The following is a 20,261-nucleotide window of genomic DNA, read 5'->3' on the forward strand; positions in this document are numbered from 1 at the left end:
TATTTTTGATAGACCGTGCAAAGACCATGCATAAACAGTGGCTGTAAATATAAAGCTGTGCAACACATAACCACATGTGATGAGAAAAACACATGAGGCAATATCACAGACCCTGGGGTGGGTTGATATTCCTCCTTACTCCTACTCCTGTCCCAGCTGGTCTCCTCCCTTCCCCCCTCTCTGGATAATGTATTAGAAACCACGGCATGAGAAAGCGTGAGGGGGTGACGGCTTCGCTCCACGCTGATGCTATTATACCCCTGCTAGTTTTCTCATGTGTGTCAGGCTTAAAAATTCAGCTCATCTTTTAATTGAGTCAGATTAGATGGGAGGGATAAAATCTAATATCTATTGTTAGCTTGAATAACAAATCTGTTAGTGTTGAGCAATGCATTATATCACGAGGTCTTATTGATGGCATAATAAGAATGATGTGATGCAAACTATTATACACAAACACGTAAAGACTGATCAGCAGCTGTAATTGTGATTTCTGTTTCTTTTTTTAAGTGTTTCACATCTGTACTGGGTTTCCTCCCAATACCAAACATCACAAACTAAAAAAAAAAGACTAAACTTACAGTTCTGTCATCTGTCCATTTGGGTGCATTGTACCTTGATTAGACAATGTGCATTTAGTTTAATTCTATCTACGTTTAATTTCTCCTCCAAAGGCATTTTGGAAAAAAAAAAACAGGTTGAACATTCACGTTCATTACCCACGCAACTCTATTTCACATGTGCATCTCAGTCACTGCTGATGAAGTGTTACGGATGTGTCATTAAAACAGGATGAATAATTTCAGCCCAAATGGAGATCAGATCTAGGCGACGTGTCACTCTTTGTCATCACATGACTGACGTGACTGTCACTGATGAGTGAGGCTGTATGAATCTACTGTCTGGGCTAGAAAGAAATCAGCCCCAGTCTTGCCTTTTGCTTCTTGATCCCATTTCTGTGTGTTTTTCTTACAACCGTTGTTGGTGCTGTTGTGCCTGGTTCTACCGAAGTCCAAAATACTTTGCCATAGAGCATTTTTAAACAGGAAATAAACTGATGTGGATGCCAAAAAGAAACCTCTATGTTGATGTTGTATCTTTGAAAGACAGAGGAAGGGAATTTATACTAGTTAATGATGCCTTGGTGATAAATAGGTTTTCACAACAACAAGCTTTAAATTTTCCAAAACACCAATCTAAATCATTTAATCTCATAAAATAAAGACCTCACAAAGGCCAACGGAAATCACCAAAGTCTTCCATCTGCCCCAAATACCAATGTCTTAGTAATTCGAATTTTTTTTTTAAGATTTATATATCTTTTTCTAAACTGAATAATGATTTTCCCAAAAAATCTGTAGCCTATGCCACAGGTTCCTAACCCTGGTCATGAAGTACCCCCTTGTCCTATAATTGATTTAACTAATCAGCAGCCCTAATTAACAGCCCTTCCTTGAGTTAGAGCAGGGAAAACACACGTGCCATTTTTTCAGGACTTCGGGCTGTTTGAGCCTTGAGTTCAGTACGATTGGTGAAGTGTGAATGCTGTTTTTCAAGTGAGGGAGATCCCTTTAGAACCACAGCATGGTTTGCATCATGAATGAAACTAACCACGTTTGGGACCACACACCGCGTAGCATGATTACTTCAGCTTGTTACACTGCTTCCTATTTTTACTTTTGTGATGCCAGGAAATAGTTATGATGGTTACTGATAAATAAAACCAGTACAGTGATGTATGGAATTGCACATTTGAGCTACGGTCTGGAAGAAATTCTTCTATTAAATTCTACACAAGCTTGTGATTATGAGCCCCGCCCCCACAAGAACCCGGAATCTGTCTTGTGTGAAAAAAAAATTGCCGGGATCAGTGGTGGGAAGCTTCGGCCTATGCTCATCAACCATGGCAGCTTCTATTAATATGCAAATAAAAACGCGCCAGATTCCACACTCCCCGCCCCCTGTCCTGAATAAACCAGTGCTTCATGGGCTGTATTTGCATCCTGGAATCTGATAGGCTTTTTATATTTTTAGGATGCAATAACATACATTCAATACCATCTCAGATTTTCGAATAATTGTACAAACGTCCTGCTAAAATCCTCAACTAACTAACTAAATAAATAAATAAAATAAAAGTACACTTCCATAATGTTCAGAACTCCATATAATAATGTAAATTGATCAGCACTAATAGAAGTAGGGCTCCTCCATCTCTGAAATCCCAAGTCTTGGAGGAGAGACAGGATGAATTATCTGCGCCTGTCCTATCCAGATTTGGCGCTAATCCTAAATCTAATTCCTCGCCCCCACGTGACACAGTGCAGTCTGATTCGCGGATGCGGGAAGAGTGTGTGTATAGGGTTTGGGACGGAATTGAGCAAGTCCAGGAGGACGAGCACGCGCCTGGCTGTGCACGGCTCCTTTAAGACGCACGGAGGAGAATCGGTGTAAAACAGAGGACAGAGCAGAGCGCCTCTCCCCCCATCTCAGTCCGGTTCGTGCGTCTCCGGACGCCTGGGGAGCGACATGGAGATCCTGTAGACTATTTCTCCGCGCTGTTGACGTCCTCCTCCTCTTCCTCCTCCTCCTCCTTCTCCTTCTCCTACTCATTATCATCCGGGAATCTGATAACGGATACTGACTACTGCCTAGGTGTGATCATGGGGTATTGAGGAAACGCGGTGTGGAGGTTGCCGGCTGCAGCGGTCATGCAGTGAGTCGGATCCGAGGTGAGGTGAGCATTAGGGCGGGTGGGATGAACGCTGCTGGAAGTCATATACAGCCTACTGGCAAGCGATTATTCGATTAATCAGGCCGCGGCTTAGAAAGCACGAGCTCTAGATGGTCAGTAGAGCAGATGTTGGGGCTCAGGTGCAGCTGCAGAGGTGTCGGTGCTTCTCTGCGCTCCAAGACCTTCTCTCCTTCCGAAGCGCATTCGTGATAATCGTATTAATCGATTATTTTTATCATTATTTTCGCACAGTGTAGGCTAATCAGGGCTGGAGGTGTACAGGAGCTGTTTGACTAATTCTGTTAGGGGGAAAGGCGTAGTGGGGTCAGTGAGTAGGCTGCACGAGCTGCACAAACATGCCGTTTCCAGGAATTCCGAATAATAATCGGAATAATAATCGTCCCACTGAGATGAGAAGATGTTAAAATGGGAGCCTTGTTTTAAGATGCGGTTAAGAAGAGATGTTTCAGAGAGAGAGAGAGAGAGAGTGAGAGAGAGAGAGAGAGGTTTCATTCATGAAACCAGGAGCGCATCAGTGGAAATGCTGTTTGCTGGAAATATCTGTGTATCCTACGCAGGTTGTAACCATAACACTTCTGATCATCATTTAAATAAACAGCAACTATAATTCAAGCTAATCTTTATAAACAGATCTCTTCAAACAAGTCAATAAGGCTATGCTTGGTTATGGGCATCTCATCTGTCAAATAAATATAGATGCTCATTGTTGCCAAGTGCTGAAAATACCCCCTTCACCAACATTTTTGACTTTAATAATGATAATTGATCTAAGATCTAAGCAGAGTTGTGATTGGATCAGTCTCTGATCCAGGGTCGGACGGGATTCCCACAATGCCTCAGTGATGCCTTACCAATTTTTTATTTTTTATTTTTTATTTTTTTAATGAATCGCAAATCTAGACATTGTTGTAAATCTGTGACTTGAGCTGTAACACAAATATTAAATACTATATGAATAGCATGTGGTATTTATAAATTATACCACAGCATTGTTGAATTCTTGAATCTGATTGGTCAGAAAGTTGTGATTAATTTTCTCTGAGTAGATCCGGCTGGAATTTAAATTGCAGGTTTATATTAACACACTTGTTCTAATTCGTTCTCGTTTCTATAGTAACAGCTAGTTCAAAGGGATGCTTAAACCAAGCCTAATAATAAATGGATGTAAAAAAAAAAGTGTTGTTATTTAACAACATACAATCATTGATGTGGTGATGTTTTCTGTTAGGAGATGTTTATTTAACATTAATGGAAGGAGTCTCCAGTGTCAGTGCTTTGTAAAAGTCAGTAAGTTTTCCACCATGGGAAAGTCGTCAGGACGGTGGTCTGTGTGCTTTCCGTTTTCTCCATAACATGACAGATTTGCATTTTTTTGTTTGGTTGGTTTAGTAATTTCGAAAAAGAAACAAGAAGAGTCTGGGAATGACTCTTATAGCTGCTATAATGTAAGCGATAACAGAAACTAACTTGCCTTTCTGAGATTCCCCAACATTAAATGTAACCATAAATGGTTAAAAAGTATGTCATGTTGTTCATTAATAAATTAAAGAATTGTAATCATAGGCAAATTGCTGTGGTATAAAGGGAATGAAACGCTTCAGGACATGCTGATATTGGAAAATAATCAACTTTGCATTAGTAAGAGTAACTCTGCTTCATATTAGGCCACATTACACCATGTCATCATTGATTAGTTTCCTATAACAGGGTTTATTCCTTACTTTTTGGATGATGTAAACGCTGTGATTTAATCAGAAGCCCTCGTCTGGAAAATAATAATAGCACAGATTCATTTACATATTGCAGCCTTCTGTGATAACACGTACCAGAATAACAAACACAAATATCCAGAACCTTAACCTCCTTTTTCTCTTGGCTAAAAAACAAAGTGGTTGCTTTGATGACTCAGTCCTCACAGCCTCCACCTTTCCGGAGCGACTGTATTGATCCTGAGATGGACACGGAAGGTGAATAGAGGGAATTTAGGATCTGATTTCTGTGTCTCTGGCTTTGTTTTTCTGATTGGAGATAAAAATCTTTTGCCTTTGACCTGGCAATCTGATTGGACGCGGATATGCTATTGTCTCACAGCACAGAGAGAGAGAGAGAGAGCGCGCGCGCGCGCGAGAGAGAGAGAGAGCATCAGAGAGAGAGAGAGAGAGAGAAAGCAAGAGAAAGACAGAAAGATAGACAGAGAGGTTTTTTGTCTGTGTGATTAGAATTGTGTTTTGGACACATGCTTAAGATTTTGTTTGGAAGCAGACATCTGTATTTGTGTGTGTGCATGTGTGTATGGGTGTGTGTGTGTGTGTGTGTGTGTGTTATGCCATGTGCATTACTGTAACAGAGCTGCATACACCCGAATGGCCAGAGCTAAACTTAGAAATCACGCTGGTGTTCACATCCCTGGGGTGTTTGCATGCCACTACATATCTTCTCTCTTCCGTTTACACACTTCGAGTAGCAGTTTGTTTCTGTAAGCTTTCTGTGAGTGTACGTTTGCATTCCAAAATAGAAATACAGAGTGTGTGTGTGTGTGTGTGTGTGTGAGCATGTGTTAAACTAAAGAACACTCAGAGTGTACTAATCTATGTACAGTAATAAAATTTTTAATGTACCAAAACTACTAAAATAGCCCAAGGACATTTTTAATCCTTTACCATTATTAAAAATGCCTGGGTCTATGAATATGCATGAATATGCAAATTAAAACCCGCCCCATATCGTCATGCTACCCTAAAAAACTAGCTGGCTAGTTAATTGATTGTATTGATTGTAAATAAACTTTCATTTGTAGGTCAACACAAGTGGGATGTTAGTAGTGGAGTCTTGATTTACATTGTCATTTTTTTTACAACTATCATTAGGAATGCTGGTGCTAACGTTAAGATTTTTTTTTTGTGAAATGACGTCACAAACTGAGCCCATAATCATTTTTGTATACTGAGAAATGTTTTAAATGGAATAATATTTTAAATGGTATATATATATATATATATATATATATATATATATATATATAATGTATATATATATATATATATATATATATATATATATATATATATATATATAAAACAATCAATGAGAGAACAGGAAGAAAGAGAGAGGCATGTTTTTATACTCGATCCCAGCTGCTAAAACAATCTCACATATATATATATATATATATATATATATATATATATATATATATATATATATGTAATCCAACAAACATTAAGCAGTTAAAATCACTTTTTTGTGTTCAGAGTAAAATAAAGATGGCTTTACTGGACAGTTTAAGGATGTTTATCTCTCAAACATTATTTATCTCTAAAGGGCATTGAACCAGCATCATAGCCTGGACGTCTCCTCTGCAAAACTTACTGCATCATGGGAAATTGAGTCTCACACACACACACACACACACACACGCACACACACACACACACACACACACACGCACGAAGGTCTACTATGCAGCCAGCCTTCCTCTCTGCAGCGCTCAGGGATATCAGCTTGCAGAAATGTATTCAGCAGACACGCAGACTGCTGTATTCCGATTATGAAACTGTTAAGGCCCATTACTGTGACCTTCTGAGGGTCACTGCAGATCTCAGATCAGCCAGAAGGAAGAGGAGGTCATGTGGTTGCACTCAGCACTGTGTGAGTGGACTGATGTGAGGTCAGTGATTGAGCAGTAACAGTAATGATGAACTCTGGATTCTTCATTAGACCCCCCTGTCTGCACTTCCACTCTTTCACCCGCACGACCCTGGAGGGCTCTGCTCACACACACACATATACACACACACACACACACACACACACACACACACATACACACACACAAGCACACACACACACACACGCACACACACACACACACACACACACACAGATTGTTTTAGCAGCTGGGATCGAGTATAAAAACATGCCTCTCTCTTTCTTCCTGTTCTCTCATTGATTGTTATACATGTAGACTGGAATAATAGATTCTCCTTACGTCCCGGCCGTGTAAATTCCCAGATCACTTCGCTGTACGCTATAAATCACACACAGCAGCAGCTGCATAAACTCTCACACAACATATACAGCTTCTGTGCTGGTGACTGGAAAGCCGTGAGTTCAAATAGTAAAAGGTTTAACTGAGTTGTCCTATCAGAAACGGTTCCAGGTCCATTTTAGGAAGCAAAAGAAATGTAACTATCCCAAGCGTACCCCTTTTTCCACAAAAACAAACTGGAGCTCAGGAAACTAGCAAACATTTTAAAATAACTATTCTCAATTTCTACTATTATATAAACAAATTTACAAATGTTCTGATGCATTGAGCAAGAAAATGAATAACCATGTTGGTTATACACCTGATTCGACAACATATTTTACCATCCATTGACAAATCTTTCAGTATCTATACGCAGCACAATTTCTTGTAGTATAAGAGATATGTTTTTATTATACACATGTATTCTGAATGATGTCAGGAAATGGATATTTTCTCTTGGTCCGCTGATTCTTTCTTCGTAGTTTTTTTAGTATTACATTTTTTTCAATGCTAATTGTCAAAACCTCTCTGACTGCTCACATCTTTAATGTGGTCCTGAAAATAACTTGCCCAAGTTATTATGAAATAACATCCTCAGATTGCTGATGTCACCGGTTCTGAGGTCAAAGCTTCCACTTTCAGATTAGGCACCAACTCTGGAAACTTTCTATTCTCTCCATTCACAGTAAACCCGAGAGGCACTGATCTTACACTTTGCTCATAAGATCTTCCTCAAAGCTGGCGGGTTTTCATTCTTCTTCCTCTTTTCTCTTTTCACTTTGCTCAGCTAGCAAAAAAAAAAAAAAAAGACAAAAACCGAATCTATTTTAGCCACTTATCCGGACCTCTTGTTGAGAAGAAGTCATCAGTTGTTTTTTTTTGGATAACTGTATATAGATTTTTATTGCTTATGTAGTTATCATTCATTCATTGATTCATTCGTTTTCAGTAAACGCTTCATCATAGTGAGGGCCATGGTGGGTCTGGATTATAATTATTATTATTATTATTATTATTATTATTATTATTATTATTAAAAATTGTTGATTTGTAATAATACACTGATCCCATTTATTCTCTTCTATTTGACATTGATGATCAAAGCTCTAATTATTGGCTGATACGTGATATCAGTCCATTCCTGACATCCTCTCAGTAACCATGCCAACCAGGCTGACCGCAGGTGTAATGCAACATGCATTACGGCAATTTGTGTCCTGCGTTCGCATGCATGATCTGTGTTATGTCAGTTAAAATCACACATTCATGGCATAAAATATGCCAGTGGATCAGATTAGATGCCAGTCCAGCATCTCAGGCCAGAATCAGACCTGACACTGATACTCAGTATTGGATTGGTGTGTCACTTTTTGTTTGAATTAGCTAGATTTAATATTAAGGGCCAAAATGACTCTAACTCAAACACCATTCATACTCATATAAATACCATTCAATAACTACAACCAAAGTCTAGTAAAGTCTGTCCACTCGGCGGCCATCTTGGCGATGCTCCCAGGCAGTTATTTTCAGTCATACGAGACCAGGCTCATATCTACTTGAACGTGGAGATCCATATACCTGAAACGGATCGATACAGATTTGAAATCACAGTTAAAATCTGACACGTTGGTGTAAACAGTGTCTGGTCTGTGGCTCACATAAGAATTCCCCATAACTAACAAAACAAAGCGCCCTATCTGTGCATGTGTCAGTGTATGAATCTCATAAGCCGGGGCTTTTTTGCTAACATCTTTACTTTTTCTTTTTACCGGAGGGATGGGAGTTTCATAATACAGCTGCCACACAGCTCCATTCATATTTTAAGCAGTTGAGCTGTCTCTACTCATTCTGTCTCTGCTACAACTCATCTCCCTGACATCGTTCTGAGTCTGTGTATCAGCTTTATGTGTAGCTTCAGGCAGAGTTTAGATCAACGATCTGTTGGTAGATAGAATTTTTCCACCTCAAATGATCAATTTGTGATCAATCCCCTAAAGTGCACTTGTAAAAAGGGCAAAAATACTGATGCACAAAAAAAATCCTGCTCATAAGACCTGTTTCTGGTGTTGGTGGAAAGTTGGCTGAGCTGATATAGAGTTTCAGATAAACACAGAGTCACTGACTTTCCCATTTCCGTTTCTGTGACACAGGACGACTTTCTCAGACCCTGATCAAACGACAATGTTGTCACAGCAGTTACACTATTTTTCTTACAGTTACATTTGTTTATGTGTCACAATCATTATAACAACATACAAGTATAGCAGAATCCAGGCCAAGCACATAGCTGAGCAGTCAAGGGTTAATCGAGGGTTTTTCTTAAGGAACTAACAGTGGCTCTCTGGCAGTGCTGGGATTTACAGCTTCAGGTTACAAGCACAGAATATTAACCGCTGACCCAGAGCCACTACTGGCCCCATTTATGTTGTACATGTAGGATTATCAGAGTAGAGTAATTCAGCTGCAAGGCAAATCACAGGTTTATATTAACGTGCTTGTTCTAATACATAATTGTATTCTATACTAACAGCGTACACAGGGACTTTTACATAAACAGATAAATGTTTGTCATTAATGATATGGTGAAGGTTTTTGTGAGAAGACATTACTTTAACATTTGAAGGAGTCTCCAGTGTCAGTGCTTTGTAGCAGTCAGAGGTAAAGCTGTAATTTCAAGTATCTGACAGGATGGAGGGGTTTTTGTGGAATAAAAGAGAAGCTGGTGAAGGAAGGATGGATTACAGCGGCTATATACTGTATAATAGATACCTGGAAATAACCTGTTTTCTTGGATGTTCCCCAACATTAAATGTAACTACAAATGGATAAATGTTGTTTTTAAATATATAAAAATTGTAATCGATGTCAAATTGCTGTGCTATAAGAGGATTGTGTTTTATTCCCTACTCGCACCATTCTGTTTCATGCACATGGAGTGCCGTGTGTTCAGTATGAGTTTACATGTGTGTGTGTGTGTGTGTAATGCCTCAGAGGTCCAGCTGTCACCACACTGATCTTGTTAAGTGCTGACCTCAGAGTAAGGTCATTCTGAACACGGCCGTCCTTCAAACCTGTTGTGTTTTTCAGGCCAGTTTATTACAGCCCACTGTGGATAGAGCATTAAATAGTTCCTGTACGTGGAACATAATAACAAACTCAGAGTATGATAAAAGCACAACCCAACAACATGGTGATCAGTATATCACTGTGTAAACTAACGCGGTGGAAAAATGATGTATGTGTTTTTACATTTTATAGGAAGGCAACATTTCTTGTGTCATTATCTGTACGAGTATGATATAATGTTAACAGTATAACTATTTCAGATTTCCTTCTTATTTTACTTTTTAGAAGTAAAGTAAAGCCTTTTCATCCCTTTGTTCCTACTGAGAGAAACGTCAGCTTAGTAGTATACGTAGTCTCAAACCGATTAGACCAAGTGTAGTAATAATAATAATAAGAAGAAGAATTTAATTCATTTATGTATAGAATGTGAAAAATACATGTTCAAATACAATTCATAAAAGGCATTTGATATAAAACATTTTTAAAACATATTTTCATTTCTATTTATTTATTTATTTATTTATTTATCTATTTTTATGTATTTATTTATTTATTTATTTTACTTTTTTCTCATTTAATGCAACCTTGATGTTTTTTTTTTTACAGGGCATTTTTTTTCTTTCTTTTTTCCTTTATTTATTTAATAGGGACAATACACATTAAGGAACATATTATTATGTAAATGTGTCATTTAGCAAAATGGCTCATTTTGTATTAGAAAAACTATATATTAAGAGTTCATATGTTTTCATAAGTTCATAGTAATAACCATTATTTTGCCTTTGATGGCAATTTTTTCTTTGTTTGCCCTTTCTCTTAGAAAAAAAAAGAATCTGTGCCATTGCTCGTCTTTCCAATGGTACCTTCAGTTGTATGTCTTTTGTACCTTTGGGATTTCATGTAACGAACCTTAAAAACTCTTTGTCCTTATGGTCTAATAATGTATTTACATATATACTACAGGCTCAAAAGGTGTGTGGTCTAATAATGTGTTTACGTATATACCACAGGTTCAATTTTCAAAGTTATCTGTCCATTTTCCAAACTGCTTATCCTACTCAGGGTCAGAGGAGCTTATCCCAGGGAACTTGGGGCACAAGGCAGGGGATGGATGGGGGTGCCAACCCATTGCTGGGCACAATTGCATACACATGACATTTGGAAATGCCAACCGGCCTACAATGCATGTCTTTGGACTGGGGGAGGAAATTGGAGGAAACCCCCAAAGCATGAGGAGAACATGCAAGCTCTGTGCACACAGGGCTCAGGAGGGATTCAAACCCCCAACCCTGGAGGTGCGAGGCAAACATGCTAACCACTTCTCAGTTACACACCATACCCCCTTCTCAGTTACATCCTACTTCATTTCCATTGTACTATTTAATGTCTTATTTAAACTGCACTCCATCTTCAAATTAAACTAAAAGCAGGATCATTAATGATGTGCAGGTACATCTCATACTAGCCTCATCATTCATATAGCTTGTAGATCTGAGAGCTCCTCAGGGAAGGCTTATGGTTATTAATGCGAGATGCTTTGCGGTATAGCGTAGGGCACTTTCTCTGTCTCTCTGTCTCACTCTCATAAATGTTTTGTAATGGGGAAGAGTATCCCAGAATTCCCTCTGGTTGGCTGGGGAGATGATGAGTCATCATGAGCGCTTTTACAACACGGGATCTCTCTATGTCTTTCTGTCTAACAAACTGCGCTGTAAGGATTTGTGTGCCTTTGTTAAAATTTATAAGCATTGGGTGTTTGTTAAACTTAAATGGTTAAATGTATATCCTGGGTTTCGGGCAATCTGTGACTTTACTATACCTGGACAAAGCTCATCATTTCCTTTACCTAGGCTCCCGCCTCTGTAGTATTTCACAACCCTGAAAGGAATTTCTGATAGATAATTGGTTATAATAACAAAATATGAATTATAATAATAATTATGAATTATTAGTCTGCAGGAAACAAGCATTTTTGTTGAATATTTTTATTGCTACGGTTTAAGAAAATCATGGTATAGATTTATTAATTTATCCAAAGATCTGAAAAAATGACTGACATCACTAAAATTGTTGTTTCTACCTGTAGTATCTTTTCCTAAAAGCATATTATTCAATAACTACAGTGGATCTAATAGAAATGGTATCCAGTTACGTGAGTGAGGAAGTAAGTCTGGACCCACTAATGGTTCCTGGGACTTTAAGGGTTAAGTTTTGAGCAGGACTATTGAAGAAGCAAAGTTCAGTGTATACACAGACACATTCGCTTACACGCTTGTCATATCAGCTTACAGATTCATGGCAGTGTGTAGTGAGAAAGTCTGGACATTCTGTACGCACACCTGAGTGTCTGTGTATCCTCTCCTTCTCTTTTAACAGAATCAATGAAGACAATTTGTCACACTCAGCCCACTTCGACCACTAGTCCCACTGAGCCCCACTTTTTCTCCATTGTTCATGTGTTTTACCCTTGAGAATTTCATTACAGCAGAACTGATGCTCGTAAAACTCAATATGGAGCACAGTCTGTCAGGCATTTTTATAGATTAAAACCCAAAACAAAAGCATGAGATCAATTCTATCTGAAACAGCCAGTGTGCTCATGCTAAGCAGGTATAATATTATCCATTTTCCATTTTCAGTGATCTGTAGTCTGTCATTTGCTTTTTAGGTAGCATGCTAAATCATAGTAAATGAATCATAATAAGTAGTAAATAAATCATGTTGAGTAAATCATTACAGGCCTCTCATTTAGAAAATATTTATTGAATTAATTCTGGCCAGGAAAGTCACAGAGCATTAGAGCTTATGCAAATGGTTTTATGCTAAATGCCTGCTAGTCACACGAGCATTTTTAGGTGACATTTCTTTTTGCCAATGTCCTTCCTAATCTGCAGAGGAGCCTAGCTAGCTTTATGCTAACATTCTGAAAATGTTCGCGTTTCCCTTCCTACGCCACTTGGCTCGGTTTCTACTCAGACCTGAGGGATGGTGTTGCCATTTTTAGCACATCTGGATGTGTACATGTCGGTAACTACATTTAACATCTCTGTTGTCGCTAATTTTGGACAATAGACTGAAAGCTACTGCTACTGAATAGGAAGCAAACAGGAAATTACTGGAAATTCAAACAGGAAGTGCGGGATAAGGTAGAAGATGATAGATTTTGAATGGAGTGCTCTTTTAAGGAATCCATGGCAGTTTCCAGGATTTGTATGCAGAGTTGTTCGTCTATTTTTATTTAACGTATGTGACTTTTCATCACACAAGTGGTGTTTGTAACTGATCACTTCCATTGTCAAGGTGCTTGAGGAGTTTTAAAATGTAAATAATGGAAAGCCTTGTTACCTTTTGTTGAGATGTGCTTAAATGCTCAAATAGATATTTAATATGGAGCATCTCATCATTAAATAAATTATTATCAAATTTATTACTTATTTTTACCATTATATCATCAATCATCAACTGGCATTGAAGCCAATTCTACTACACCACCACAACCATTGATCAATACCAAATTCTTGTGCTTTATCATTAACGCACCTTGAAACATCTTGAAACAAACTTCTCATTAACACCATTATTATTATTATAATTATAATTATTATTATTATTATTATTATTATTATTATTATGCCATAAGAAACTGCTAGGTTATTCTAAATTACAAGAGGAAAGTAAAATACTTTGATAGATTTAGATGATAGATTCGCTTGAGGACCGTACAACCAGTATCAACCCAAAGGAAACTTGTGGATATAAATATGCAACTATTGCAAATATTTCAGCAGTAAACAAATCATAAAAACATTAGCTAGCCCACCAGGCAAGTAAAAGCTCCAATGTGCTGCCCAATCCCAAGTTTTGTTCCCTGGAAACTTACTTTGTTCCCTGGAAATTTAAAAAGTGGTAGCTAATGTAATGTGATAACACGTGGTGGGTTATTTTAACAGTTTAATAGCATTATCACAGACTATGTGAAATTCAGGTTTATAATTATTATCCTCTTCTAACCAAAATTCCATTGTAGCACATCGTGATTGCACCCTCAACAAAAAGTCAGCAAGTCATTGGCCAAAGTTTCAGCTAAGAGACCTGGGATTCTAGCGTATTTATTTTCTTAACGTATTTAACCTCAAGGTAACTGCGTGTTATGCTAGGAGGAGAGTTATATGACGGCTTCTCTTCACAGCGGCACAGTCAAGGCTCCCATCAGCCCTCCCAGCCTCCTCGATACATCATTACTGACCATTCGCTGTGAAGGTTGAGCGGTCCGTTCGGACGTTTCTATCTGGAGAGTGGCTTCTACAAACTGTTCAAGGCCTTTTCGTAATCCAAAGTGTTTTTCCAACCATCTGAAGGATTCAGAGGCCAGAGACCTATTTGGAAAGCATAAATCAGCTTGAATACCCAACACTTGCACCTGGCTGCTGCTGACCTAGTTTATATTTATAAACTGTGATGCCTGAAAAAGGAAAGTCAGGCTAGAAATAGAAGCATTGTCACGTTGTCCTTGAAAACCAAAATGTAATGCTTGAAAAGTCCTTTTTGAAGCATCTGAACTGTAGCGTATATATTAAAATTTATACAACAGTTACATTCTCCTCTCATGGCATTACCAGATTCCAAGGCACAGCTTTTGTTGAGAGTTTTTTTGAAGTAAGCATTGCTTATGAACTCCTGAGAGAAACCCTACTTGGAAATGAGCTGAGCACATTGGAAGCATCTCACAAACAGACTAAAAATAAAGCAGCATTTGGAACACGCACGTGATGACATGATAAATGGGGTCCGGTTTGGCCTTGGCTGAATTCTCCACAAAAGTGAAGCCCCAAATAAAAGCTGAAAAGGAGAGAATAATGCAAGAGGGTGGGAAAATATAAGGGGGGTAGCTCAAATGGTATAATTTGCATAGAAAATTTCTTTCAATAGAGCAGAGAGAAAAAGAGAAGGGGAAAAGATGGAGGGAGATGACAGAGAAAAGCTTGATGCTGGTTGGCGATAATAGAATGTGTTGGTTTTTCTTGACACCACAAAACCACAAAGAGGGCTTGTCTGTGATACAATGAGCTTGGCAGCAGAGCTTGGCGAGGTCTGTGGGAGATGGAGAGACAAAGAGGGAGAGAGAGAGAGTCTCAATGAGTCTCAGTCTCAATGGGGTGGGAAGTAGCTGCTTGTCAGCTTCGTTTAGGAAAGAAAGCGCTGGCAGATTCACACCTACGCTCCTCAACACATTCTTCATTCTCACTCACATCGGGAAAAAGTAGGCCAGGGGATTATTTCAGCATCACTTGTTCTTGCTTATGTATATTAGAAGAGAGAATTGGTCAGACTTCTAGACCTAGAATAAATGCAATTTTTGTGTGTTGTTGAGTTTTTTCAAGGCTTTCTTTTCTTTCTCTCACATTTCTCTATCACCTCAACACTGTTCCATCTCTCCCCCTGGCACTCATACACACCTTTTCTCACTTATGCTCTCACACACTCCCCATCCTCCATGGTTGATAGTGAAAGCAGGCCAATGTCTTTCTCCGCTCAGTTCCAGGCACCCATTTTCACTAGCAGCACACTGTAGCAGTCTTTCTTTTATAAGCCCCCTTTTTTTTCTCTTTTGTATACTGTCAAACATGCACAGTGATGGCTAACCAATAGTCAGCCTTGTCCATCTTAAGACCAACCCCTGTTGAAATTCCTCTCCTCTTTCTTCATCCATTCTCCTTGTCCTCCTCTTCTATGGCAGGATGTCTGACCCATTCTTCCTCTTTCTGTCCCGCAGTGCACTGCCAGGGCGTTGGCATGGCCCAGGGATGAATGGTGACGGGGCGCCCGGCAGCCCGGAGCTCTCCTCGTGCCCGCTGCCCGACTGGAAGGAGTTCTGTGAGTTGCATGCCCGTGCCTCCGCTGCCGACTTCGCCCACAAGTTCCGTCAATTTGTCACAGAGAATCCATGCTACGACGCTCCGGGAGCTGACGCCAGCTTTTCGCGTCACTTTGCTCGACACTTCCTAGACTGCTTCACTGCTGCCCTAAATCAGGCACATCAACCTGGCTCACCTGGTGCTTCCTCAGCGCCCAAGTACGCAATTGCACCCTTTGCAGGGATTCAGGGCTGCCCGCTTCCCTCCTACAACCACGAGCTCTACCAGCGCCGGAAAGACACAGGTGCCTCCAGCGAATCACTGGACAGCATGGACAGTGGAGGGGGTGGAGCCTCTGCAAGCTCCACCCTCCATGGGCACAGGGTGACAGCGCTGGGCCAGTCACGAAGCTCAGAGGATGTTTCGATGGGTCACTCTAAGGCCCGTTTCAAGAAGGGCTTCTCATTGAGGAACATGAGCCTGTGTGTGGTAGACGGGGTCAGGGAGATCTGGCAACGGCGGGCACCTCCTGAGCTAGACACAGTGGGCACTGGTGTCAGGAAGTCAAATGGAGCTGAGGCAGGTGGACATGAGCGTTGGAGCCAGAAGCTGAGGCTGGCACGGGGCTTGCAGGGTCACCGTGTTGAGCTCCTGGAGATCCAGAGGGAGGGCACCCTGCGCTACATGGTGGCAGATGATACTAACTGTATGGGCACTGCACAGTGGCAGAAGTGCAGGTTGCTGCTCAGGAAGACAAGAACCAGCTCGGAAGGTGGCGAGAAGTTCCTGCTTGAGTTTTATGTACCACCAAAGGTAGGAGCATAGCTGCAAGGTTTACAGGCGGGGAATATAAAGGTTGTTCTACATTAACCATCAGTTAAAAGATAACCACTAGTTAGGGAAGTACCTGTTAGAAACATGTTATGTCCAAAATTGTACTCTGTCCGCTAGTGCACTATTTTGGTGGTTTCACCATTTTGTGGATAATAACCCTGTCTGGTGTGGACTGTGCACATAACATCCCATAAAACACCTAAATTATGTCTAAATTATGTAATATATTTGCTAATTCTAAGGTTAGGAATGTATCAGTTAATCTAATGCTTGGAAAGATATGCATTAGTTTTATAGGTAGAAACATAGCTGCTAGTTTTACAGCTAGGAATTTAGCGGCTAGTCCTCGGCTTAGTGAGATAGCCCCTATATTTATCGCAGAAATGCCCAATAAACTACAAAAATGGTCTAGAAACATCTCTAGACTTCACCCCTATTAAAAAAATTCTATGAATATGCATGTACATATCTGTGAATTGGAAGCTCATCCAGTTCTTCTACCTTTTTTTATAGCTAGCTGTCTAGCTAACTGCTAGTGAACTAGCTCTCATTTGGAGCTACATTTAGTGCCTTCATAACACCCCAAATACCAATATCTATAATGTGTTCAGAGTTACTATAATACACTACACTATATCATATATAGGCTCTGGACCGAAGAATAAGGACACACACACAAACACACACAAACACACACACACAAACACACACAAACACACGTAAACCTACTCTCAGTACACAAACTGCAGTAATGTGAGGACAGCTCTGCTGAGTGTGTGTAAATTTGCCAGCTGGTGTAGGATCCGGTTCTGAGCCAAGACCTGGCTTTGTTTCAGCTGGCGCTAGCATGCCACTGCACTACCTCCGGATCTGGGTGTGTGCCTCCCCATTCCTCTGGGTGAAGTGGGCCGGGTAAAGGGCAACATAAATCCGTTGATGTAAATGCCGCCTTAAATTACGCTTCCTCCGATTATCTTTGATTTACATCTGTCTTGTCCAAGCTGTTTTATAGGAAGCATGTTGTTTTGTGCTAATGTCAGCAAGCAATATGATACCTGCTGTGCTAGCTAATGGTAAACTGCAGTTTAGTGCAAAAGTTTGCATGCCCATACAGCCACATGAAGTAGACAAATTTAACAGATAGCAAAAGTAGCAAAAGATTCCCTAATAACTTGTTACGATATTAGGAATAGAAGTTTGCATCTCCCTTTCTGAATATGATATAAAATATCCTTATACCACAGTGCTGTGGAATTGTTTAATCTGATTGGTCAGAATGTGTTGAAGCAGCTCTGATAGTAGTTCCCGCTATAATTCAAACGATATGTTTACATTAATCCGCTCATTTTAATATATTATAATTTCTGGATTTGTAGAGACAGAGGTGGATCAAATATTTGTAGCTGCTGTATCGTACATGATAACGGGAACGAACATTTCTTGCGGGTGTTTCACAACATTAAACATAACTATAAACAATTAAAATGCACAATGTATAGGTAGATATTCAATCATTGGAAAAAGAAAGTACACCCTCCTTCCATTCTAAGTTTTTATTTATCAGGGCCTAAATAACAATTGTGTGGTCCTCACCAACTTCTATAAACAAGCAAAAAACTTCAGGTGACAACAAAAAACACAACAGATTTCAATATGTAGTCTTTTTTTTTTCCCCAAAAAAGTAAACCAGGACTCAGAAACCGGGTGGGAAAAAATGAGTACACCCTTCCTATTTCCACAATCATTAAGAGAGTAATTAGCAGCCAGATGTTCCTAATGAACACAAGATTAGTTAATCGTCAAGAAGTGTGAATGCCACTATAAAAGCAGAACTTTGGGCAGTTGGCATCAGCGATGATCAGAGAAGCAATTGTTGCTGCTCATCATTCTGGGAAAAGTTATAAGGCCATCTCCACACAATTTGATATTGACCATTCTACAGTGAGAAGGACTGTTTACAAATGGACAGATTTCAAGACAGTTGCCTATCTACAGATTTCAAGACAGTTGCCAATCTTCCCAGGAGTGGGTTTCCCAGCAAATTAAGTCCATGGTCAGACTGTTTAATGATATATATATAAACAAGAGCTACATCATGTGACCTATAGGCCTCTGTAAGCACATTAAATGGTTACATTCATGACAACACAATCAGAAAAAGACTGAAACAAGTATGGCTTTCATGGAAGGGTAGCTAGGAAAAAGCCCCTTCTTTCCAAAAAGAATAAACTGAACATAGCGTATCACCACTAACACCTCATAACAACCGTCAAGCATGGCGATAGAAGGGTGATGCTTTTGAGACACAGATGAACTCCAGTTTATACTAGAATATTCCTGAGACAGTGTGAGGCCATCTATCCAGCAGCTTAAGCTGGGTTGAAATTGAGTCATGCAACAGGACAATGATCCCCGGCACACCAACAAATCGACATCTGAATGGCTAAAGAAGAAAAAAAATGAAGGCATTGGAATGGCCAAGTCAAAGTCCAGACCACAACCCCATTGAGATGCTGTGGCGCGATATTAAGAGAGCTCTGCATAAACAAATGCCCTCAAACATCAATGAACTGAAGCAATGTTGTAAAGAAGAGTGGGCCAAATTTCTCCAAAACGATGTGAGACACTTATAAACTCCTACAGAAAACATTTACTTCTTAGTTATTTTTGCTAAAAGTGGTTCTACATGTTAATAAATTATAGGGTGTATTTATTTTTTTTCCCACATGCTTTCTGAGTGTTGGTTTACTTTTTGGACAAAAATGACTTCATTTTGAATACTGTTGTGTTTTTTTTGTTGTCACTTGAGGTTATGTAATTGTTTATACAAGTTGATGAGGACCACATCTGAGGACCACATTCAAGACCAAATTATTATTTAGGCCCTTATAAACAAAAACATAGAACTGAAGGAGGGTGTACTTTCTTTTTCCCATGACTGTAGATGCACAATAGATGTGGGATGCAAACATTTACACGCAGTTGTAATTTGGGAGATTAATACCAGCTTTAAATAGTATTTTCCTGTACTATAGATCTAAATGTATCCTTATCTACTACATCAAGTCTGGCATTAGAAGACTCTGATCTCAGAGTGCCACTTCCCAGTGACCCTTTTTCAGGACTTCTTGCTAATAACTTCCTCTTCTTGGCCAAAATGACTTCCTGGAAATTAAAACAGAATTTCTGGCCACAGAGGGAAAAGAGTCTTTCTTGCTGTTGTTGCATTTTACATTACAAGAGTGCAGATAAGGTAAAGTGATGTGGTTCTGATTTGTAGAAAAGAGAATAATATAGGAATTGTTTGTTGATTAAGTTGGTGCGACATGATTTTTTTTTCAGATTGAAACAGCACAAACTTGGTAACTGTAGATGAAAAACAGCATGTGGTGAACTCATAAGCTATACACTATCCATGTATTCATTTATCACCAAGTCAGGACACCATCAGTTTCACTTTATCCTGTCCACACTGAACACTTCCACTCCACCTGCTGGATCTGAGACCTTCTTATCCTGTTTTTATTAAGATGACTATCCGGAAGGTTTGGCCAAACGACATGCCCATTAGGGCTGCACAGTATGGTTTTCCAAATATGTTTTATGTGAGTGTTTTGATCGGTTATGGCACTGGCGTGGTTTAAAAAAAGGGAAGAAACAGAATTACATTTGGCCAAATTAATGCTGACTGTGTCAACTTAATGCTGACTGTGTCAAAGAT

At 39.5% G+C, this 20,261-nt stretch overlaps 1 protein-coding gene across 2 annotated transcripts in view; it reads left to right on the forward strand.

Moving 5' to 3' along the window:
- Nucleotides 1–2,361: 2,361 nt before the first annotated feature.
- The window catches only part of LOC113543006 (SH2B adapter protein 2), a 31,521-nt gene continuing 13,621 nt past the window's right edge, over nt 2,362–20,261 (forward strand). The window contains exons 1-2 of one of the 2 annotated variants that reach the window (XM_026940914.3): nt 2,362–2,737; nt 15,625–16,519. In XM_026940914.3, coding sequence (XP_026796715.1) covers nt 15,656–16,519 — 864 coding nt within the window. In that variant the 5' untranslated portion in view covers nt 2,362–2,737; nt 15,625–15,655. The remainder of the gene's footprint in view (nt 2,738–15,624; nt 16,520–20,261) is intronic. The other variant, XM_026940916.3, reaches the window with a different exon arrangement.

Source organism: Pangasianodon hypophthalmus, chromosome 21 (assembly GCF_027358585.1).
Source record: "Pangasianodon hypophthalmus isolate fPanHyp1 chromosome 21, fPanHyp1.pri, whole genome shotgun sequence".
NCBI lineage: Eukaryota > Metazoa > Chordata > Actinopteri > Siluriformes > Pangasiidae > Pangasianodon > Pangasianodon hypophthalmus.